Source organism: Lagenorhynchus albirostris, chromosome 10, assembly GCF_949774975.1.
Source record: "Lagenorhynchus albirostris chromosome 10, mLagAlb1.1, whole genome shotgun sequence".
In the NCBI taxonomy this organism is placed as follows: domain Eukaryota; kingdom Metazoa; phylum Chordata; class Mammalia; order Artiodactyla; family Delphinidae; genus Lagenorhynchus; species Lagenorhynchus albirostris.
The window spans coordinates 75,484,423-75,508,778 of NC_083104.1; the positions used below are offsets into that span (position 1 = coordinate 75,484,423).

The 24,356-nt window shown below is 38.5% G+C and overlaps 1 protein-coding gene across 2 annotated transcripts in view; it reads left to right on the forward strand.

The window, feature by feature from the left end:
- Nucleotides 1–469: 469 nt before the first annotated feature.
- Nucleotides 470–24,356, forward strand: part of CD2AP (CD2 associated protein) — a 106,292-nt gene continuing 82,405 nt past the window's right edge. For both annotated transcript variants that reach the window (XM_060163061.1, XM_060163063.1), the window contains exon 1: nucleotides 470–708. In XM_060163061.1, the coding sequence (XP_060019044.1) occupies nucleotides 705–708 (4 nt within the window). In that variant the 5' untranslated portion in view covers nucleotides 470–704. The remainder of the gene's footprint in view (nucleotides 709–24,356) is intronic.

A 24,356-nucleotide genomic window follows, 5' to 3' on the forward strand; every position in this document is an offset into this window, starting at 1 on the left:
TCTTTGTATCCATCTGAAGCGACAAACCACACAACACGCCTGTCCCAGCAGCTTCGAACTTCAGGGCGAAGGACTTGTCGCAGCTGTGCCGCACGGCTCCCCCATCCGCTCCGCGCACCTGGACGCGGGCGGCGAGCGACCCCTGGCCATGACGTCACCGCACCTGGCAGCCGCCGAGGGCAGGCGGTGAGCCGGAACGCGGCGGGGGCGGGGCAGGGAGGACCGGGGATTCTCGCGAGATTTTCCTCCTCCCGGCCCAGCTCCCGGCACCTTCCCGGCCTCTGTCCCGGTCTCCACCTCAGTCTCTGGCGTCGCGTTAGAGGACTGCAGGCGCCGAGGGAGCGGCGGGGGGCGGGCTCCGGGGCTGGGCTGGCGCTCCGGGTTGGAGCCGGCGGCCACGACGAACCGGCAGGTCCCACCCCGTGGCGGGAGCGATCGGGGGTGGGGAAGCCGCCGGCTGGGCGGGCGGGGGAGGGTGCGCCAGCCGCCGCGAGTGAGGAGCGGCCGCCGCCTGTTCCTCACGGGTGGCGTGGACGGGACTGGCCAGGGAACGCCGCGGGCGGATGGAGGCGCCTTCTTGCCCCGCCTGAGCTCAGCCGGGCTAGAGCCGAGCGGAGGGCCCGCCTCCTGCCGCCGGAGCGGCCGCGCGAGCAGCCGGAGGAGGAGCGGCGGGCGCCGGGCTGCTCCCCGCGGGAGCCCCCAGCATGGGTAAGGGACTCGAGGACGCTCCCGATTCGGGGAGACGGTTCCCCTTCTCGATCTCGGCGGGGAGGGGGCGGGGGTCGGTCCCTGCGCGGCCACACGGCTCGCTCCCCGCCGCCCCTCCTCGCCCTGCCTTCCACCTTGCTCTTCTGGCGGAGAAGTGCACCATCTCGTACTTTCCTCTCTGCCTCTTTACCTGGTCCCGGGAAAGGTGAGGGGATGGGGGGGGCGCCCGATCACCTCGCCCCGCGCCTAGCTCCGCTCAGCCTCGAACCTTCCTTCTTCCCTAGCCCCTTCTTTCCTCCCCGATCCTGGTGGGATGGGGGAGGGTGATCGAAAAACTTGACAAACTAGCACTTTCAACTTCTTTATCTTCTGTGAACCTTTGTATAGATTGGCCTTTTAAAGCATTTTGTAGTTTGTTCGTTAGAAAAGGCAAACATTTTTTTTTCCCTGCTAAAACTTCCAAGGGGTGCCTCAAGGGCAGGGAAGCTTGAGTATTTACTCCGTTTCTACCTGGGCAAGTGTGTTGGCACTTAAATATTAAATCTCTTCCTGAGAACTGGATTGGCGTTTGGTAGGATTTCTGCGTTGAATCCTTTGAGAAGCAGTTTCCTGTTTGGAGTTAGACTTCCTCGCTAGAAGGGGAGAAAAGTACAAGGCCTTATATGTTATTTACTATGTGCTTTAAAGTTTTTGTTTGGAGCTACAGAAAGAATGTGTCGCAGCCTGGTTTGAAAGGGAGTTTTGTTGAGTAGTGTAACAATGTTTTTGATAACAAAGTTCCGTGTGGGCTAGGCACTATCTCCCTGAATCCTTTAAAAATGAAAAGCAGTTTAAAAGAGAACTTTTTTTTTTTTAAAATCAAATGTGTGCCACCGTAAGGCATATGCATGCTCTGTAAGAGTAATCCCAGTGTTGGTTTTGTAGCGCAATCAGAAAGACGCTATCACTTCTTGCAGTTGAGGAAAGAGTTGGTACTGCTTCATCTCAACAAACTATTAACTGAAATTAATAATTCATGAAACTAACAAATGATTTAGGAGCAGGACAAATACAGAGTACTGCTGATGTGGCACCTACTGCCCACACACTGTTTTGTGGGAAATGCCTTAAGGATAGCACGTTTATAGACTGTCGCCTAGCTCTTCTTTGTTTTCTTAGACTTTCTACTTCTGTGCTCTCCTGTCTCCCTTTTGCTCTCAGGTAACTTTTGTACACATAGTGCTCTTAAACTTAGAAACAGTGAAACCTTTGCTACTTGGAACTTTCCAAGGAATTTCTTTCTAATTTATTAGTTGAGCTTACTGGGTAATTGAGGGTTTATCCTCTAAGCTTCAAATTATAAAACGACTTTGAGTGAAAATCATACTAAAATTAAATATGGTATTCTTTTCTGTTTTAAGTAGGATGCAGAATATAATTAAATCTTTTGATGACCTAGGGTCATCATTTGTGACCATCAGTTACTGTGGGCCGTGAGGAGCTGTTGGATTGTATATAGGACTGTAGATCAGATTTCTTTGCATTTTGAAGTTATTAAGTACGCATTTTTCTGCTTCCCTATTGGATGTGCTTGTCACTGTGATCGGTGTCCCCCTTCACCTTCCCACTGGTAATTTTTCTACGCCATTTTTTCCTCCAGAAATCAAATTTGTAATTCTGCATAAGGGTAAAAATGAGTTGACCCTTATTTAGTTGTGAGATCCTCTTTTGAGAAAAGTGAGTATCAATACTTGGACATTGGAGTATTTATTTTGATTGTTTGGAGGCCTTTTCTCAGTGACTTTGCCGTGTTCTGGTTAGGTGAGTTGCCAGATTATCTTGGTCAAGTGTGATGTTTGTACACTCTCAACCTGACTACCCAGAATGTGTTTTAAAGGTTGATTACTTGGGTGCATTTGCAGTTAATTTTTGAAAGCTATTTGTCAGATATTGTCATATGAATGTGTACTTTAAATTTATTGGTCATGTATTCATAATAAAATTATCAAAATCACTTAAAGGGAGTTTTTTCTTTAATATTAATTTAACATACTTGGTTTTGCTGTCAGAAGTCTTTATTTCTTACGACTTAAGACGATAGCTTAAAATATTTACATGGTATTTTATCTGGTTCATCACGAAATGAAAAATCTTTAATTTCTTCGTTTCAAAATAACTTGGATACCTATTAAGTGATGGTTCTTAACATTTAGGTGGTACAGCTAGAGAGTTAGAGCGTGCTTGGGCTCTGAACTGGGACAGTTTAAGGTCAAATCCTGGCTCTTCTACCTACTAGCTGTTGTGACTGAGCTTCAGTTTCTTAATCTATAAATGGGATAAAACTATCAACCTTATAGGTTGTTAGGAGGATTGAATGAGTTAATACTTGTAAAGTGCTTAGAACAGCCAATGTTGGTTGCTATTATTTTCATTTTCAAATAAATTTCCCTAAATCTTGCATCAACTTGAAAAAACAATTCTCAATGTTTGACCTTTGTTAGAAACATGATATTGTCTTTGAGGGACCAGTGGGATGAGATGATTTTGTATCAATGCAGAAACAGGAAGATAACTTCCAAAGTTTGATATACTGTGAGAAAGTTCATTATTGGTAGTAAGTTTAGGAAAAACTAAGTGGGATGAGTGTTAGTAGAGACTTATTTGAATGTTGTCTTAAACTAAAGCACTGTTTTTAGTTTCTGCATTTATTAAATGTGGAAGAATGCTTATCATAAGGAAATTTGAGGCCTTCCGTGTGGAAGAACTGGGGAGAGCTTGAAAAAGATGGTAAGACAATACTTATATTTCTTATTCCAAAAGTACAGATCTACATTTTGGAGTGGAATAAGACAGAAAGCAAATGGCACGAAGTGTTACTATATATAACTTTTTATTTCTGAAAAAGTAAGCAGATTTTAAGGATTGGATTTCTCTTAATTTTAGATAAGGTTATGAACTTTTTAGTTTAAATTATTTTTTACCACCTCACATATAATAAGTCAACATGTTTAAATTATGAGGCAGTTAATGGGCAGAAATATATACTTGGTTTAGAGATAATATGTGTACTTCTGTAATACAGTGATTTATTTCTTTTCTTTGATTCACTCTTTGGATAAAATCTTGATTCATACAAATAAGTAGTGGCAACTGGAAATTGCCTCCTGGCAGCTCACCTTTCAATTTCAGGATTTACTTCAATTAAACTAATCCTGAGCATGAAAGAGGAATATTAGGAAATTTTTGTTTCAAAGTTGGATTGGACTTTCCTGGTGGTGCAGTGGTTAAGAATCCATCTGCCAATGCAGGGGACACGGGTTTGAGCCCTGGTCCAGGAAGACCCCACATGCCGCGGAGCAACTAAGCCCGTGCGCCACAACTACCGAGCCTGCGTGCCATGACTTCCGAAGCCCACGAGCCTAGAGTCCATGTCTTTGCAACAAGAGAAGACACCACAATGAGAAGCCCCCGCTTGCTGCAACTAGAGAAAGTCCATGCACAGCAACGAAGACCCAATGCCGCCAAAATTAATTAATTAATTTAAAAAAGAAACAAAGTTGGATCACTAATAATCAGTTGTGTTCCTTAATTAGTAAGTACTTAATTAGTAATAATCTAATAATCAGTTGTGTTCCTTAATTAGTAAGTACTCGTGATCAGATTTTTCCAAGGGTTCAAGTTTTGAATAGTTATAATTCCGTAAAATCACATTTAGGGTGAAAATTCACATTCATAATATTTTATATTTTCCTATAGAAATTAGCCTGAAGTTTGCCATATATCTCTCGTAAATGAGGGGTTAGCAAAGTAAAATGATGTCTTATTCACTTAATAAGATGATCTAAATTTTAAGGCATTTAAGATAAGAAAGTTAAAAGCATGAAGTGCCTTCAGTTCATTCCATATTGCCAATTGAAAATACCTTCAAATTTTTATTTATAAGTAATCCAATCTGTGATTTTTTTCCCCTCCTCTCCTGTGTCATGGAATATTTTCCTCCATTAAGTGTATTTTAAGTATGATACCATTTTCTAATGTATTTAAAAAGTGGTGTCATGTCAAGAGGTTGAAGATAGGCAAAGAAAGGTGTAATGATTCTTGATTTGTGTGAGAACAGGACAGCTGCAGAAGCAGTTCCTAGGTAAACTGGTGTAAGTTGTGAAAGATCTGAAAGTTTTCAGAGTTTCTGTTCAGAAAAGAAAGAGGGAATAAAACCTGATATGGTGTGATTGAAATTTAGGTAAATTGGTACTCATCATGATGGATCTGTGACTTGGTAGAATTTGATATCCAACTACTAGGTAGGTTTACCTCAAGCAGGATTAGCTCTTTCTAGATGGAGAGGCCAGAACACTGGCCTGGAAATCTGGATGGAGGTACTATAGTTAGCCTCTCAGCGGATAAGAGTAGCAAAAGACAGTGTGCAGACAGGTGGAGTTGGCCAGGTTGGTGTGGGAGTGGGATGGTGGTGGGTAGCAGGTACTAGGTAGAGGTTCAGGCTGGCATCTTGGAAAAGGGAGGAAATGAGTTTTAGCAGTAGGCCTTGAAGACCTCGGAACCGGGAAGCAGAACCAGACAGAGTCCAGATTTCTTATGAGAGATACAAGGTAGCTATTTGTTCCCAGGAACAAAAGTGAGCTTGGTTATTGGAATTGTTTAGGATGTGGCAAGCAGTAATATTGACAAGATACTGAGCTCCTAAGCTGTAGAGCTTGTATATTTTCCGCTTGGCACTGTGTCGGTAGCTTGATCTATATGTGTGTTACAAGTGGCCCTGGGTAACTGGGGTGAAAGGAGATTCTCTGTCTCAATGCTTGAGGATATTTCTTGCTCACAGTCTAGCGCTCCCTCTGTTTATTTGGTCTCAGGGATTTGATACATCTGCTCTTTGCAGCTATTTATTTTTCACCTGTTCTTCTCCTTTCACACCCAAGGCAAAGCAGATTACAAAGTTTCAGCATACCCTTCCGTTTCAGAAACAAGTGCACAATCCTTAACAGTGTTAAATAGTCATAACTGCCAATATAATAATAAATGGGCAAGTAAGGCATAAGAAACTTGAAAGTACTACTAATTTTTGATCCCTGAACAATTTCACTGAAGTTTTGTTAGGCTAGTTATTAGGCTGGTTATTAGAGAGAGCTTTCTTAGTTGTTTTTTTGTTCGTTTGTTTTTTGTATAGTATACCTGCCCTTTTCAGTCCTCCCGCATACTCCCCCCACACCATACTACCCACAGCTTTCTTTTAGATTTATGTTAGATAGATGTTCTGTTAGATAGATGTTCAGACTAGTTCACAGGGTCATTTATTGCTACTATTAAGCAGATAGAATTCCCTTTATAATCTTACTAGGGCTTTTCAGACCCAAGATTGTGCTTCTCTCCCTCTCTCCCTCCCTCGGGTCTTCGTTGCTGCGTGCTTTGTTGTGGTGCGCAGGCTTCTCATTGCGGTGGCTTCTCTTGTTTCGGAGCACGGGCTCTAGAGCACGCGGGCTTCAGTAGCTGTGGTGCATGGGTGCACGGGCTTAGTTGCTCTGCGGCATGTGGGATCTTCCCGGACCAGGGCTCGAACCCATGTCCCCTGCATTGGCAGGTGGATTCTTAACCACTGTACCACTAGGGAAGTCCCTGTGCTGTACTTTCAATTTTCAGTTCTAACCTTGGTTTTAGCACCAAGTGAGTTAGGTATTTTCTTTCTGGGCTCCTAAATGTTTCCTCCTTTGGGCTAAATTTAACTTTACCTCTTTTTTGTTTTTTGGTTTTTGTTTGATAGTTTCTGAAGACCTCAGTTGCCTGAATGTTCTATCCTCATACTTACTCTTTTCTTCCAGCTGAAAGTGTATTTATTGGTTGTTTGTACTTAAAGGAGCTTTTATTCTAATAAGAAACTCTGCTTTTTAAAAATTCATTATTCTAAATTGATATCTAGCCTGAAATGTTGATCTAGTGTCAGATATGGCCATGTTATGGACTCTTTTTTTCCTAGAACCTCTTTATACTACATCATTACTTTCCAGTGCCTCCAGTAGACTTGCATTTTTTTTTTAGACTTGCATTTTTAATCTTTAAAATTTTGTATACTTTATTCAACTTTCCATCATGATCACATACTGTTTCTCTACTAATTTGCAAACCAGAGATGACTAACATGGGATCCTGAATTCCCGTATCTATTTTAGTGCCACATAGCTCAGGTTCTTTTTAATTTTATTTATTTATGGCTGTGTTGGGTCTTCGTTGCTGCGTGCGGGCTTTCTCTAGTTATGGCGAGCAGGGGCTACTCTTTGTTGCCGTGCACGGGCTTCTCATTGCGGTGGCTTCTCTTGTCACAGAGCACAGGCTCTAGGAGCGCGGGCTTCAGTAGTTGTGGCACGTGGGCTCAGTAGTTGTGGCACACGGGCTTAGTTGCTCTGCGGCATGTGGGATCTTCCCGGACCAGGGCTCAAACCCGTATTCCTTGCATTGGCAGGTGTATTCTTAAGCACTGTGCCACCGGGGAAGTCCCTCAGGTTGTTTTTAATGATTCAGTGTCCAGGTAATTCTCAGAGGGTGACTGTGTGGCATCTAATCACTAAGAGTTTCTAGGAGAAAAATACTTTAAGTATGGTAACAATAACAGTTACCACCAACGTTAAGAGAAAGGTTCTATCACAAGGTCACATTGTCAAGGAAAGGAGCTTCGGATGAGAGATTAATCAAGAAGTATTTGCCTTAATGTGAGCAATGTGATTAATGCCATGCTAGGTGCTAGGAGAATTAGGACAAATATAAGTTTTGGTGCCTCAGATAGTTTACAACAGTGTTGCAGGTTGGGCATATTATTAGAATCATCTGGATTTTTAAAAATTTCACACAGGAGATTCTGATGTAAGTGCTCCCATGTCTCCTTACGTACAGTTGTTGATGAGTGTCATCAGAGTGTTGGGATGGCTAAGAGTGTTGTGATAGCAATAAGAATTAACATGGTAGGAATAAAACTTAACATGTGAATCATCAGAAATCCAAATGAGAAACGGGAACATAGTACATTAAGAAAATATATTCCAGTGTCAGAAATGTTAAAATGTAATAAGAGAAGTATAAGGAAGATCAGGATATAGATTCCTGCATTGGAAGGCAAATAGGATTTGTTCATCTCTAAGTCTGACCAGTGACATAGTGAGTACTTGGCAGTAGCCAAGATATTTTTTTCTCTACTCCTGGTACTGTCTTTAGAGTGAAGCACACCTTCATTTGAACTGGTATCTTCAAGATCCTTTTACCTGAAATATTCAAAGTGTCCTAACCTTCTTAGTGTCTATCAGTGCCCCAGTACTGAGGAGGCCAGAACTTTACCTAACACCTAGACTGACCTTATTAACTATAAGAGTGCCATTCCTAGAGTATTTGTATTTATCATGATTATCGTAATAATCAAGTGCCAAATTGTTTGTTTTGGATTATAAGTACAGAAGTTCATATATTTGTAAAATTGAGACCATACAGTCTTGGCTAAAGTAGCATGTAATGTTTTTCGGAAACACAGTTAAAGTTGGTCTTTCAAATGTATATTCTTCTGCATGTTTTTTTTTCTAATTCTTTGTTACACTTTTAATTAGTTAGAAATGTGTTTTACTATCAAAGTTTTTTATTAGACTTTAATTAAAACTCGTACTCTGCTGCAGCAGAATGTACCCTGATGAGTATTTTGCCTTACTCTTTTGGGATGTGTGTATGTGTGTGCATATGTGCATGTGTGCAAGCTATTTAAGATGAAGACTGTATTTTTACTTACCAATTAGAACATTCTTGTCAAACACATTTTATGAAGCAGTTAAAAAAATTACCTTAGTACAGCAGAAACTAACACAACTTTGTAAATCAACTATACTCCAATAAAAAATTTTAAAATTACCTTAAATAATGACAGTAAATCTGTTGAGAGTTCAGAATTTTCAGAATGAATGTCAAATGGAAACCTAAAGGCTATACTTTAAATTTCAAGATAACCTCTTTCCCACAAAAATTTCCTAAATTTCTTGTATTCTTTATATTCTATACAACCCAACTGAACTTATGATTAAATCTCACAGTTTAAAGCCTAAATAAAAATTCTTTTGTTATTCTTTTTTTTCATATGTAATAACCTTACTTGCCCTGAGCTTATGGATGCCAGAGACCCCATCACTTACTTTATTCTAAAAAATTTAACACTTAGTAACTAGCAGAAAATTGGGAGCTTGCTGTGTGTCCACTAAGTCTGTGATTCAATAATATTTTAATTTGGAGTAATTGGGGTGGATGAGGTTTAACTTTCTTTTTACAGGTACGGTTGACCATTGGATAACACAGGTTTGAACTTCGCAGGTCCACCTACATGTGGATTTTTTTCAGTAGTAAATACCATAGTACTATAGGATCTGTGGTTGGTTGAATTTGTGACTGCAGAACCGCCCGTCCGAAGGGCCGACTGTAAATTATATTTGAATTTTCAACTGTGAGGAGGGTTGGCGCCTCTAACCCCCACGTTGTTCAAGGGTCAACTGTGAACTCTTTAACCCCTTCTGTATGACTCATTGAGACTCTTAAGTCCCTTTAGTAGAGAATCAGTAATATGGGATATTAAACATCTTGTCAGGGGGATCTGCAGATTGCCTACTCCATGTATGTTACATTGATGTTACATACTTCTAATAAATAACGGGGAAATTACTTATTTTGCATATGAGACAGTTCTGTATGATTCTCCAGTTTATCCTGTTAAATAAATTTAGGCATAAAGGCTTAATTTGCTCCAGAAAGTTTGTTTAAAATAACTTGAACAATGTTGTTGAACTGTAAAATTATATAATATTAAATGGTATCATGAAGCAAGTATATATACATATGGTCTTTGAGGCATACTAAATTGATAAATTACATGTATAATTAAAATTTTTCTATAGCCATGTTAAAAATACAGCAAAGGTGAAATTAATTTGAATATTATGGGTATGTTGTTTTAAAGAAAATACATTATTTCAACATGTTCACTATAAAAACTTATTAATTAGTATATATTATTTTCTGTTTTTGGAATCTGGTGTGTATTTTACATATATATAAAACATCTTAGTTTGGACTAGCCGTAATTCACATGCTCTGTAGTCACCTGTGGCTGGTGGTTACCAGCTGGGAAATGCAATTTTAGAATGTAAATCTTAAGGGTTTTTGTGAATCTCACGAGAGTATATATTAAAATATTTTTAAAGTATTGTTCAGTTAAAATCGTTATGTAAGGGATTGAACTATTTTAGGGTTTGTTAATGATAAATAAACCATTTTTGGCCTTATCTGATTAGTTTTGTATTAGATATTTAATTATTTATCTTGGATAAATAATTTATTGTAATTAAATAACAAGTATATTTTCTCATGGAAAAAAATGCTCAGTTTAATAGATTGCATGTAATAAGCTTGAAGTTTAGTTCTTCTTCTAAATTGATTTTTTGGCAGTCGGCCTGTTGGTATATTGGAGAATTTGAAGCTTTTGAATGACATTTGGTTTGACATTTGAATGACTTGAGTGTATAATTTGGCCTTAGTAATAAGAGAGCTGTTCTTTCAGTTTATAATGCTTAACTTCAGAGATAAGTAAGATTTAAGTGTGACATTTCACAGACATGAATGCTGTTGGTAAGAGCTCAAAAGAAAAACACAGACATAATTATTGGGGAATAAGTTCTCAGAAATGACACGGGAAAAATATTTCAGAAGCCTGTCAGTTTTAAACATGTAAAATTTGGCATGGACCTATGTGATGATGGCATTGTTCTGGGTAAAGTGTCTATATCTTTTGTTGGATTTTCAGTGAGGTCTGTGATCAGAAAAACATTCTGAAGGACTGTTAAATAGCTATTATGTGATTTTTTTTACCCCACTACATTCTAACATTTCTAGTTTTTAAATCATATTCCACACGAATTGTTTTTTCCATAATAATAATTATTATAATTCTATCTTGTCAGTAAATACTTTGGTTTAAATTTGACAATGTTTCTTGAGATGTCTGTATCTATCAGCACAGACAGAAGCACTCAGTAAGAAGGTGGGCAAGATCCTCACAGTCCTGTTGCTTAATCGTTAGTGGGGAGATTGTAGTATATTATGACAGGTGTTAACATTTAGTGAATATTTATTAGGTACTTCTGTTTAAGGCACAGTTTTAGGCACTTTATAAGCATCATCTCATTTAATTCTCACAACAAATCTATATACATTTTTGTGTACTGTTATTTTTCTCATTTTACAGATTAGGAAGCAAGCACAGAAGTAGAAAGTAATAAATACTGAATCCAGGTACTCTTAATCACTATAAAATGTAGAACGAATTCCTAACTGTTCCTCTGAGAGATGTCCTTTGGGTTATGGAAAATAGGTATTTCTGATCCTCCTTATCCTGCCCTGCTGTTTTTTTGGGTGTATCCAGGTCCTAGAACAAGTGCCTTTTAGTAGCAGCCACTCCAATATTTGCTGAATGAATTTTTTTTTTTCTTTTTTTTGGCTGCGTTGGGTCTTTGTTGCTGCACATGGGCTTTCTCTAGTTGCTGCGAGGGGGGGCTACTCTTCATTGCAGTGGGCGGGCTTCTCATTGCAGTGGCTTCTCTTGTTGCAGAGCATGGGCGCCAGGCGCGTGGGCTTCCGTAGTTGCAGCACGTGGGCTCAGTAGTTGTGGCTCGCAGGCTTCAGAGTGCAGGCTCAGTAGTTGTGGCACAGGGGCTTAGTTGCTCCATGGCATGTGGGATCTTCCCGGACCAGGGCTTGAACCTGTGTCCCCTGCATTGGCAGACGGATTCTTAACCACTGCACCACCGGGGAAGTCCTGAATGAATGTTGAGTATGATTATACTTGTGCCTAAATAAGAGGTTGTTTTTTGAATATTTATTTATTTGGGTGCACCAGGTCTTAGTTGTAGCATGCAGGATCTAGTTCCCTGACCAGGGATCGAACCCGTGCCCCCTGTATTGGGAGCGCAGAGTCTTAACCGCTGGACCACCAGGGAAGTCCCCAAATAAGAGTTTAAAATTTTAGACAATGTAATATCTTTCATTTCAATGCTCCAAATAGCTGTTGAGTACATACTGTATGTCAGGCATTGTGATGGGATTTGGGAATAGAAAGATGAGTGAAACATAGTCCCCTGCTCTCAGTCCTGGCCAGATGGTGTTTGGGGATCATTTGCATTTAGCACTTCTTTGATTCTAAGAATTTAAATTATTGTTTTTTGTATGCATGCATTTATTTTTGGTGAATGCTTAGAAACATAAGATGCTTAGAGATTTTGGTGGATGCTTAGAGAAATTCAAATAATTACTTCATATTTTTTCTTGATTCTGATTATTCTTATAGGTTCTTGCAGTTGTCTGTATAACTTCATTATGTTTTTAAAGTCTGCTTAGAAAGTGAGTAAAATTGTCTTTTATAGCAACTTCCCACTTTTTGGTAAGCTTAATATTCCTTTTTAGCTGATATTTTGTTAATTATTATCATTTAGGAAATGCTTCCAATGCTAGACATTTTATTGAACATTTAATCCCACAAGAGCATTCTGGGGTAAAATATCACTGTTCCCATTCTTCAGATTCAGAAATTAAAGTTAAAGAGATTGTTACTCACCCAAGGTCAGACAGGATATGGAGAAGGCAGAATCAAACTTGCATTGATCAAAGCATTTCCTCTTAATTATTTTTTAAAACGTTTTGGGAAAGGAGAAAAATGTTGAGCAAGACAGAGCAAGTAACATAAATTGAAATAATTATGTCAGTGTGGTTTAAAAATGAACCTTAAATATTTATTACCTGAAAATTGTGAGTTGGTGTTATACATTGTTCATGTATTTGGGTAACTATTTTCTCTTAAAAGACAACAAATTTTAACTGTGCGTTACACATTGGTCTTTTACTCATTTATCTAGTAGGGTATCAGAGGATTCTTTCTTTCTTTTTTTTTTTTTTTGGTGAGTTCTATAAAACTTCATGACAAATATTCATTGGTATTTAAAAAAATCTGGCTTGAAATGTGCTTAAAACTAATTTCTAGTGTTTTTTCAGAGTTAATAGTGGATTAAAAATCTGAGGAATATTTAATTGAGTTTTCCAACTTATTTGCTTTTTAGATAGATTTTGTATGTTTGTTGTTTTTAGGATTTATTATTTTGGGAGGAGACATTAATCACATGTATATGGTAATTTCTTTGTTTGGGGCTAATTCTTAATCAGTTTTTGTGAGATTAAATCCTTTTTCATTTTTGAACTTTGCTTAAGGTATTTTTGTGGATATCTGTCACCTATTGATCTGATTTAGTAATGTTTAAAGGAATGTAATACTGTGTAAAAACTTCCTCATACCACATTTGCTTTTCTTCTTTTTGAATATGTGGTAAGAGTATATGGTACTTTGCAAACTTTCACACTCTATTTGAAACACAGAAAGGAGGGGTGGGTTTTCTATTTGATATCTTAAGAATGACTGGATTTACTTATCTCTGCTGAAAAACATAAGAAATGTTATGCTTATCAGTTCTGTTTAACAAGCTTGAGGAAGTAAATGACAGAAATTCTAATATACATATAGCTAAAAGAACTTTAGGGATGATACTGTGCTTGTAATTAGTGTTTTGACTAATAGCTCTGGGTAACTGTAGGGGACCTAAATAATGAAATGTCATTGGTTAATGACATTAAGCAATGCTCATCAGTTTTTCATTTCTCCATTTATGGTAAAGATAGTCCTGGAAATAAATTTCTGGTAAAAATTTTTGGTTTATGGTAAAAGAATATTTAATCCTGAAAATAAAAATATTTTTAAAAAACCTTTTTTAAATAGGAAGTAAGAGGTGGAAGCATTAAATTGTTTTTTATTATATAACTACTTCTTTGGCAATAAAGCTTATATTGGAGTATATTTTTGTTAATTTTTGTATAACTTTCTATATTTTGACCTTTGCTATAATGAACACCGGTTAATTCTCAGTGGTCTAATGTAACCAGTGCTATAATAGAAATAAGGTGAATTTGACACACCCAATTAGATGCCATTGTGCTATTTATTTGTATTGTATTGACCCAAACCAAAGTAAACATTCCCTAATGACTGCTCATACAACTTAAACCTATTTGGAATTTGTGTAAATTGTTTACATTATTTTTTCATTAGGTGATATTTCATTATCCAAAAAATATGTGTTTATTGAGGCAGAACAGTCAAAACTTTTATAGTACTGCCATTAATATTTTTGTGCATAATCTTTTTTAAAAGTTCTGAATTTTAAGATTTTTAAGCCTGGTTTTCAGACATTTTTAGTTTTAAAAAGATCACTATTTTTAAATTAAGTGTTTAACCATAATTCAAAAAGAGTCACGTACCACAATGTTCGTTGTAGCACTGTTTACAATAGCCAGCACATGGAATCAACCTAAGTGTCCATCGACAGATGAATGGATAAAGAAGATGTGACACATACATACAATGGAATATTACTCAGCCATAAAAAGAAATGAAATTGAGTTATTTGTAGTGAGGTGGATGGACCTAGAGTCTGTCATACAGAATGAAGTAAGTCAGAAAGAGAAAAACAAATACCATATGCTAACACATATATATGGAATTAAAAAAAAAAGGTTCTGATGAACCTAGGGGCAAGACAGGAGTAAAGATGCAGACATAGAGAATGGACTTGAGGGCACAGGGAGGGGGAAGGGTAAGCTGGGACAAAGTGAGAGAGTAGCATTGACATATACACACTACCAAATGTAAAATAGACAGCTAGTGGGAAGCAGCTGCGTAGCACAGGGAGATCAGCTCCATGCTTTGTGACCACTTACAGGGGTGGGATAGGGAGGGTGGGAGGGAGATGCAAGAGGGAGGGTATATGGGGATATATGTATACGTATAGCTGATTCACTTTGTTATAAAGCAGAAACTAACCCACCATTGTAAAGCAATTATATTCCAATAAAGATGTTGAAAAAAATTGTGTTTAAAAAAAATACTCCACGGGCACTACCCCTCATCCCTTCCTGCAGCCAATTTGTTAAGTAAAAATGTTTTTTGTTTTGTTTCGTTTTGTTTTAAAGTGAGGGTTAAGTTCTTAGGGTGGCTTAGTGTACTTTTTAAATACTTCACTTTCTTTTACTTGTTTTTCATTCTAGGTTTTCATATTTTTCTTTTCGGTTCTAACAGATACTCTTAATTCTTTGTCTTGTTTTTTTTTTTGTTTTTTTTTTTGTCTTTGTCTTGTTTGCTACAAATATTTATTCCCAGTTTTCAACTTGTTTGCTTTGAAATTTTGTTTGCTTTAGTTTAGAAATTTCTTTTTTCTCCATAATTTTGATATTCACTTCCATTTCCTTCCCTCCCTCCTGTCCACTTCCTTCCCTTTTGTTTGAAAGTGTGTGTGTGTTTGTGTGTGTGTGTACTATGTTCTTTTTTATTCAATTAGAATTTGTGGGATATGGTATGAGATGAAAATCTGTATGTAGCATGTTCCCCTTTTACACAGCTTTTCAACACTGGCAGTTTTGTGTTGACATTTTGGGCCAGAAATTACTTGTTGTTGAGGGGCTGTCCTGTGTTTTCATCTGTGCTTAGCAGCATCCCTAGCCTCTACCCAGTAGATGCCAGTAGAATTCCCTGAGTTGTAACAACCAAAAATGTTTCCAGACATTCCACAGTGTCCCCTATGGGGCAGGATTATCTTGGTTGAGAACCATTACCCTAATATAAATTAGTTCTGAATTTACATGTTCTAAATCTAGTTATCCTGAGAGAAACTGAATTGCTATTTTAGCCTCAAAGCTTATGTTTTCTAGGGCAAAGCTTGAGGTTAAGACCTCATGCTATAGGCTTTTTACTGTGACGAGAGGGATCTGGTTCACACAGACACACACAAAGGTTAATTTTTATTGAATGCTTATTTTAGAATCTTTGATCATGTGGTTTTTCGTATTACATCTATTTATATGATAAATTAGATTTTCCAAGATTAAACCTATCCCATGATAAACCTTGCTTAGTTGTGGTAGCTAATTAACTATGCATTTGAATTCCATTTGTTGACATTTTATTTAGAACCTTACCTATTTGAGAGTACATTTCTGGGTGCAGTCTTTGGTCTTGATAACATTCAAATTGTTTCAAATACTGATTATTTTAAAATAGTGAACCTTTGTGGGCTTGTTTTGTGTTCTATAGTAGTTTTGAAAGAATTAACCTTTAAAAGAAACTATTTTTGGTAACTTTTTGAGGTCATTTTTTTTAGATCACTCTCTGATTTTATTCCTGGGTTATTGATCTGTTGATTTAAAAAAATCTCTTGAGTAATTAGTTTTTCTTTAAAATAGAAATTATCCATTTCATTGAGATTTTTAGGCTTGGCACTTTATAGCCTCTCCAAGAACCAGCCTAGTTTCATAAGTTCTCACATGTCTCTGGGCTGCTGAGTCTGACCCAATGCTGCAGCATCTCTTTTTAGAATGTTGAATTGGCAGATCTCTTTGTGTGTCCTGTAATCTCTTGTGGCTCCAGTTGATTTTTCATTGCTCATCCTGATGAGGCTTCTTTGAAGTATTAAATCTTTTGAGATGCTTTGGAAATGGATTGCTGGATGAGTTAACCATGCAAGTGCTAGTGCCGTTTGAGATCACTTAGCAGAACTGATCAGTTAAATATATACAATTTCGGTCTTTGGTATTAGGACGGTTATCATATATTGGCAAAAATAGCCCCAAATATCTAGGATGAATTTATTTTGAAGTTTACTGACTTCAGAAGGATCTGGTTTATTTAGCTCTCATAAGTGAGATGTTAGTGTTTTTTAATATAGTTTGATTATCTGAGAAAAATTAAAAATAGAATGCTACTCTAACGTATATAAAATTAGCTCTTACAAGAAACTGATTTTTAATGAATAAGTTAATTTTACTGGAAAAGACATGGACTGTGTTGAAATGAAAGTTGGACTTTCGAATAAAGGTTTTGTTAAAGTGGATAAAATATATGAAAGTTAACTCCGTATAATTCTGCAAGATGAGCAAAATAAAGAGTAATTTAATTTTATTTAAGGAGGAATTCATTGTACTGAACTGATATTTACTGCTGGAACATATTTTTTGCCAAAACTTTTATAACTTACTCTAATATTTTGAGGAACATTTTGTATAATTTATGTAGTATATATTGTGTATATTGTATATATGCATATTGTATGTGAAGATATTATAAAATACACTGAAGTACTTAACAATTCTTACATCTGAATATAGACGTTATAATTAAATAGATGGCTAGGGGCAGATAGCACTTTTAAATTGAGCAAATAGTCAGGAACTTGAAAAACAGTGCATTTGTAAGTCAGGATTTCTTGTTCCGTATGACTTGTTTTATGGAATCTGTGGTTTCTAAGATAATAAGGTGATATTGGAAAATTGGTGTTAACTTTTTTGTATTGAGTTTGGTTTGGTAACAGAATTATAGAATTCTATCAGAGAGTAGGGCGGATGGGATTTATGACTTTTTAATGATTCCTTTATGGTTGAAACATATCCCACATGGCTCTGACTGACTCTACAACTAGGTGAAATGTTTTGGTGTATATTGTGGGACAAAACATCAGATACCCTCCTGTATCACCTTGGAATGAAACCCTCACTGAGAAAGAGTGACATTACAATAAGGAACACTGTTTTGTATATTTGGGGTTCTGACACAGTAACATTCTGTATATACAGTCCACTATGGGATACTAACGTTAGTGACATCTTTCTGATTATAAAACTGTTCATCTTAGGAAGTTTAGAAAATACAGGGAGGATAGAGAATGACAAAAATGACCCATAAACTTCTACAGAGTGAACAGTTATTTTGATGTGTTTTAGGTCTTAAAAAATAAATACATTTTACAGATTTGGTTCATACTTCACATATACAGTTGACTCTTGAACAGTGCGGGGGTTAGGGGCGCTGACCCCCTGCAAAGTTGAAAATCTGCATATAACTTTTGACTCCCCCCAAACTTTACTAATAGCTTGCTGTTGACTGGGAGCTCTACAAATAACATAAAGTTTATTTTCACATATTTTGTATGTTATATGTACTACATACTGCATTTTTATAATAAAGTAAGCTAGGGAAAAGAAAATGTTATTAAGAAAATCATAAAGAAGAGAAAATACATTTATTAGTACTGTACTGTATTTATTGATATAAATTTATGTCATTGGCTTACAAGATGAATTGTCTATCAGTAGCTAAGTCAATATTGTCTTATATGATACAAAACACTGTAGATGTTATAGGTATTACTAACACTAGACATCAAAAATGAAAAGATAATGTGAAAAATGAATTCGTATTTATTTATAGGTATAATGATTCATACATTGATAATAATAAAGAAGCAGCAATATTAATGCTTTATGGTAGCCTAGTATAATTGATATGGTTGCTTCATGGTAGCCTAGCCTTTACACTAGTGAATAAATTGTTATAAAATTATGGCATACAATATTGCAGTCGTATTCACAATACAGTATGTAAATATTGTTACATTTAAAAAAAACACCTGTGATGATAGGCTAATATACAGTTTCTCCAATTATGAGAGAGATAGATGTACTGTATGGTAGTGTAATTCTTTGAAAGCCAAGTTATAAAACAGTAAGAAAACTAAGACATTAGCTTTATATTAAATATTACCCATGCCCTATGTAAGGACTGGCTCTCGACTTCAATACAAGTCTTGCACACGATGTTCTACATGATGAATACTTAGGTGATGATGATGAAACAGAAACGTCTCATACATTTCTTGCTGTACAGTTACCAGATTTTTCACATGAAGGCACACACAACAGTTAAGTTTATTAACTGTAAGGCATGATGATTATTTACTGTTCATTAAGTGGAAGTGGATAGTCATAAAGGTCCTTATCCTTCTTTTCACGTTGGGTGGGCTGTGAGGAGGTGGAGGAAGAGCAGTTGATCTTGCTGGTTTGGGTGGCAGAGACGGAAGAGTTGGAAGGGGATGCAGGAGAGGCAGGAACGCTTGGTATAACATTACGGAAGTTGTTTGTTTTTTTTTTTTTGCGGTACGCGGGCCTCTCACTGTTGTGGCCTCTCCCATTGCGGAGCACAGGCTCCAGACGCGCAGGCTCAGCGGCCATGGCTCGCGGGCCCAGCTGCTCCGCGGCCTGTGGGATCTTTCCGGACCGGGGCACAAACCCGTGTCCCCTGCAACGGCAGGCAGACTCTCAACCACTGCGCCACCAGGGAAGCCCCAGAAATATAATTTTTGTGTGACTTTTTTTGCTTTTTCTAAAAATGTTTCTGTAGGTACCAGTCGTTCTTCCACAGTTTGCTTTAGTTTCAGTGCCTGTATCATAGAAGGATCCATCTTGTAAAAGAAGTCGAAAGCAGTCTTGAATAATCAGAACCCTTCTGCCAGATTATCAATAAACAAATTTGTCAGTTTGTTTTCTGGCACTGCTGTTTTTATGTCGTCTTTCTCATTGTTTCGTTTGGAAGCATTCATCTCCTTCAAGTCATCTTCTGTTAAATTCCTCTGGTGTGGTGTCTGTTAAGCTCTTGAATTTCTCCAAGATCCATACCTTGAAACCCTTCACCCTCCACCTTTTCTTGCCAGATCTATACTCTTTCATCATTTCCTTGACTGGCTCTGTTGTAAATGCTGTGAAGTCATGTACAACAACTGGACAGTTTTCTCCAGTGGGAATTTATTGTTTTGGGCTTGATGGCTTTCACAGCTTTTTTTTTTTTTTTTTTTTTAATAACAGCAATAGCATCTTCATTGGTGCCACTACAGACTTTCATGATCTCTCTATGGAGGTCCTCTTCGATAAGTATTGACAGTCTTTTCTGTAGAGTACTATGTGTGATGAGCCTTAAAGGTCCTTTGACTTCCTGATCTAGAGGCTGAATTGGAGCCATTGTGTTCAGGGGCAAGTAGGTAACTCTGATGCCTTTGTTGTTGAACTCATGGGGTTCTGGGTGGCCAGGGGACATTGTCTAATATCAAAAGAACTTTGAAAAGTAGTCCTTGCTTGGCACAGGGAGATCAGCTCAGTGCTTTGCCACCACCTAGAGGGGTGGGATAAGGAGGGTGGGAGGGAGATGCATGAGGGGGAGGGGACATGGGGATATACGTATGCGTATATACATATGTTAGTATATACGTTATTAACACAACACTGTAATACTCCAATAAAGATGTTAAAAAAAAAAGTAGTTCTTTACTGACAAGATTGCTTTCTTGCTTTCTTGCTTTCTCCCTCCCTCCCTCCCTCTCTCTCTCTCTTTCCTCTTTGTTGCTGCGCCCCGGCTTTCTCTAGTTGCAGGGAGCGGGGGCTACTCTTCATTGTGGTGCGCAGGCTTCTCATTGCGGTGGCTTCTCTCTTTGCGGAGCATGGGCTCTAGGCACGCAGGCTTCAGTAGTTGTGGCTTGCGGGCTCTAGAGTGCAGGCTCAGTAGTTGTGGTGCACGGACTTAGCTGCTCCGCGGCATGTGGGATCTTCCCGGATTAGGGCTCAAACCCATGTCTTCTGCATTGGCAGGTGGATTCTTAACCACTGCGCCACCAGGGAAGTCCCCAGTCCTTTTTCTGGATTGCAGTCTCATCCAGGCCTTCTTGTTTTATAACCAAAAGATTGGCAGCTTGTGTTTAATCTTTTTCCTCGAGGCTCGGGAGTTAGCAGCTTTATAGATGAGAGCAATCCTGACCATAAACCCAACTGCCTTTGCACAAAACAGTAGTGTCAGCCTATCCCTTCCTGCCTTAAATCTTGGTGGTCGCTTCTCTCTCTCTTTTTTTCACTAATAAATGTCCTCTGTGACTTTTTCCCCCAAGAATAGGGCACCTTTGTCTGCATTAAAAACCTTTTCAGACAGATATCCTTTATCCTAAATTATTATTTTTTTATTTTTATTTTTTGCGGTACGCGGGCCTCTCACTGTTGTGGCCTCTCCCGTTGCGGAGCACAGGCTCCAGATGCGCAGGCTCAGCGGCCATGGCTCACGGGCCCAGCCGCTCCGCGGCATGTGGGATCTTCCCGGACCGGGGCACGAACCCGTGTCCCCTGCATTGGCAGGCGGACTCTCAACCACTGCGCCACCAGGGAAGCCCCCTAAATTATTTTGTTAATGGCATTTGGGAACTCTTCTGCTGTCTCTTGGTCAGCAGAAGCTGTTTCTCCTGTTATCTTGGCATTTTTAAAGGCAAACCTCTTTCTAAAATTAACAGACCATCCTTTGCTGGCATTAAATTCTCCAGCTTTCAATCCTTCACCTTCCTCTTGCTTTAAGTTGTCATGTAATGGCTTTGCTTTTTTTCTTGACTCTTATTAGAGTCTATAGGTATGCCTTTCTTATAGCAATCCTGAACTAAAACTTGTATTTTCAGTATGAAATGAAAAGTGCGTGGTTTTCGCTATGCTGGCACAGCTGCGGTGACAGCTTCACAGATTTCCTCTTTTTTTTTTGTTAAATTTAACAATAGTTCTTACCCTGGATTCAGTTATCTTGAAATGGCAGTCAACTGCAGCTGCAGACCTCAATCGGTGTATTGATACCTGTCAAGCAATTCAGCCTTTTCTCTGTCTTGGGAGCATTTGCAGCATTACCAGAGGCACTCGTATGGGTAGGATTGCATTGTATGACTGTACCAGGTTTTTTTTGGTCCGTTTGTCCATTGAAGGGCATTGGGATTTTTCTAGTTTGTGCCAGTTAAGAACAGAGCTGCTGCAAACATTTGTGCATAGGTTTTTATGTCAGCTTAAGTTTTACTTCTCCAGAGTATGTGTAGCTAGGAGTCATATGGTAAGTGTATGTTTAACTTTATGTGAAACTGCCAAACTCTTTTCCTGAGTGTCTATACCTGTTTTTTTTTTTTTTTATTGTCACTAGCAATATATTAGAGTGTCAGTTGCTTCACATCTTCGTGGTATTTTAGTCATTCTAATAGGTGTGTAGTAGTATCTCACCATGTAGAATTGGCAGATTTCTTCTTTAAATGTTTGGTAGAATTTGCCAGGGAAAACATCTGGGCCTTGGGATTTCTTGTTTGGGGAGGTTTTTAAACTACAAACTCAATTTAAGAAATAGTTATTCAGATTATATCAAACTACCAAACTACCAAAACTTTGAGGTTTTCTTCATGTGTATCTTTTTTTTTTTTTTTTTAATATTTACTTATTTGGTTGCACCAGGTCTTAGTTGCGGCACGTGGGCTCCTTAGCTGTGGCATGTGAACTCTTAGTCGCATCATGCATGTGGGATCTAGTTCCCTGACCAGGGATCGAACCCAGGCCCCCTGCATTGGGAGCATGGAGTCTTATCCACTGCGCCACCAGGGGAGTCCCTATATCTTCTGAAATTGTTCAACAGTTCTTGGATGTTCTGTTTTGTTTTTTCAAAAATTATTATTTTTTGTATTTTAGTTCAAGAAGTTTCTGTTGACCTATCTTCAAGCTTCTTGAATCTGTCCTTGGTGGTGTCTAGTTGGTAGATGAGCCCACCAATGGCATCCTTTATTTCTGTTACAGTGTTTTTTGATTTCTAGCATTTCCTTTTGATTGTTTATCTTAGAGTCTCTATCTGCTTACCTTATACATCTGTTCTTGCGTGTTATCTGTTTTTTTCCATTATCACCCTTAACATATATTACAGTTATTTACAATTCCCTGTTTGATTTCAAAATGCTTGTATACTTGAGTCTGGCTCTGTGTTTTTCTTGCCTTCTAAAAGCATGACGTGTAATTTTTTGTTGAAAATTGGACATGATGTATTAGGTAAAAGGAGCTGAGATCAGTAGGTCTTTAGTGTGAGTTTTTTTTTTTAATTTATTTATTTGGCTGCATTGGGTCTTAGTTGCAGCATGTGGGATCTCTGTGTGGCATGCGGGCTTCTCTCTAGTTGTGGCGCGTGGGCTCAGTAGTTGCGGCGCGCAGGCCCTCTAGTTGTGGCACACGGGCTCTAGAGCCTGCGGGCTTTGTTGCCCTGCAGCATGTGAGGTCTTAGTTCCCTGACCCAGGGATAGAACCTGTGTCCCCTGCATTGGAAGGCAGATTCTTAGCCACTGGACCACCAGGGAAGTCCCTAGTATGAGGTTTTATATTAATCTGGCTAGGAGTGTACTGTTTTTAATATTTGTTCTAGCTGTAGGTGCCAGAGGCATCAAATTCCTTTAGTGTCCTTGTTTTGTCTCCCCTGCTGTCTTTGGGTTTACCTAATCCTTCTCAGATAGAATCTGCATTACGTAACTCTTTCAGTGGTAATTAACTTATTATAATGGAGCCCCATGGGTATGGTTGTAAGGTGCTGGGAAGAGGAAGCATCCTATAATCTTACAATTAAATCTCAAACTACTGGTGGGTCTGTGTCCTGGGACTGTGAGGTCTTTCTTATTTCCCCACCCTTTCACCTCTCCATGTGAGACAGAAAGGTAAGAGGGGACTGGAATCAGAGAAATGCCCTTATACCCTTTCCACAGGTTGGATCAGGACCTGGTGAAGTCTTTTTCCTGGAGAGTAGGTCTGTGTTTTGGGTACTGGTTATTTCACAATGATTACTTTCCCTTTTCTCTCTGCCAGAACCACAAGGACATTCACTGTGAGAACCTGGTGGGGTTCCTGGAAGTAAAACCCACAAAAGGGTGGGGGCTTCCCTGAGACTGTGGTCCCCAGAAGTTTTCTACTCTCATGCTATTCCATACTTAGCCTCCAGCAATTCATCAAAGGTTTTGTTTTCAGTTTTTGTAGTAGATTGACTTTTTGCCCCCAAAATGTTATGTCTAAGTCCTGGTACGTATCATTGTGACGTTATTTGGAAATAGAGTCTTTGCAGATGTAGCTAAGGATCTTAAAATGATATCCTAGATTTAGGATTGGCCATAAATCCAGTGACTGGTGTACTTATGAAGAGTAAGGAGAAGGAGTTTGGAGACAGAGACACAGAAGGGGAGGGCCATGGAGGCAGAGGTTGGAATTATGCAAGCCAAGGAATACCAGAGGTTGCTGGCAGCCCCTAGAAGCCAAGATAGAGGGTGTGGAGCAGTTTCTATATCAGTCTTCAGAAAGATCCAACCCTGATGATACCTTGATTTTGTACTCTGGCCACCAAAGCTATAACTATGAGAGAATAAAATAGTTTGTTTTTAAGTCACCTAGTTTTGTAATAGTTTGTTATGACAGCCCTGGGAAACTAGTACAGTGTTCCTTACCAGTTTATGACTCCAGTGGTTTTCTACTTGAGATGATCTAGTAGATCTTAGCTGTGACTCTCTGGATATGCCTGTCTCTCCGTATCTTGAGGTGGTGGTTTGCCCTGTGTCCTAAATTCTCTGATGCGTCCAAGGAAAGTCACTGATTTTCCATTTGTTTAACTTTCTTCTTGTAAGGGTGGGAGTGACAGTTTTCCAAGCTTCTTCCATGTTGGAGCTGAAACTGCAAGTCAGGTTTGTTTGGTTTGTTTGTTTGTGTCTAGCATTTTTATACTGTATTTATTTTTAGTGATTACCACGTGCCTTTTTCACTTTTTAAAAAGTCTAATATTAAATTGCCTACCTTTACTCTCCTTCTGTACCATACAGGGATCTTAGAATACTTTAACTCCTGATTTATATAGCTGTTGTTAATCTTCC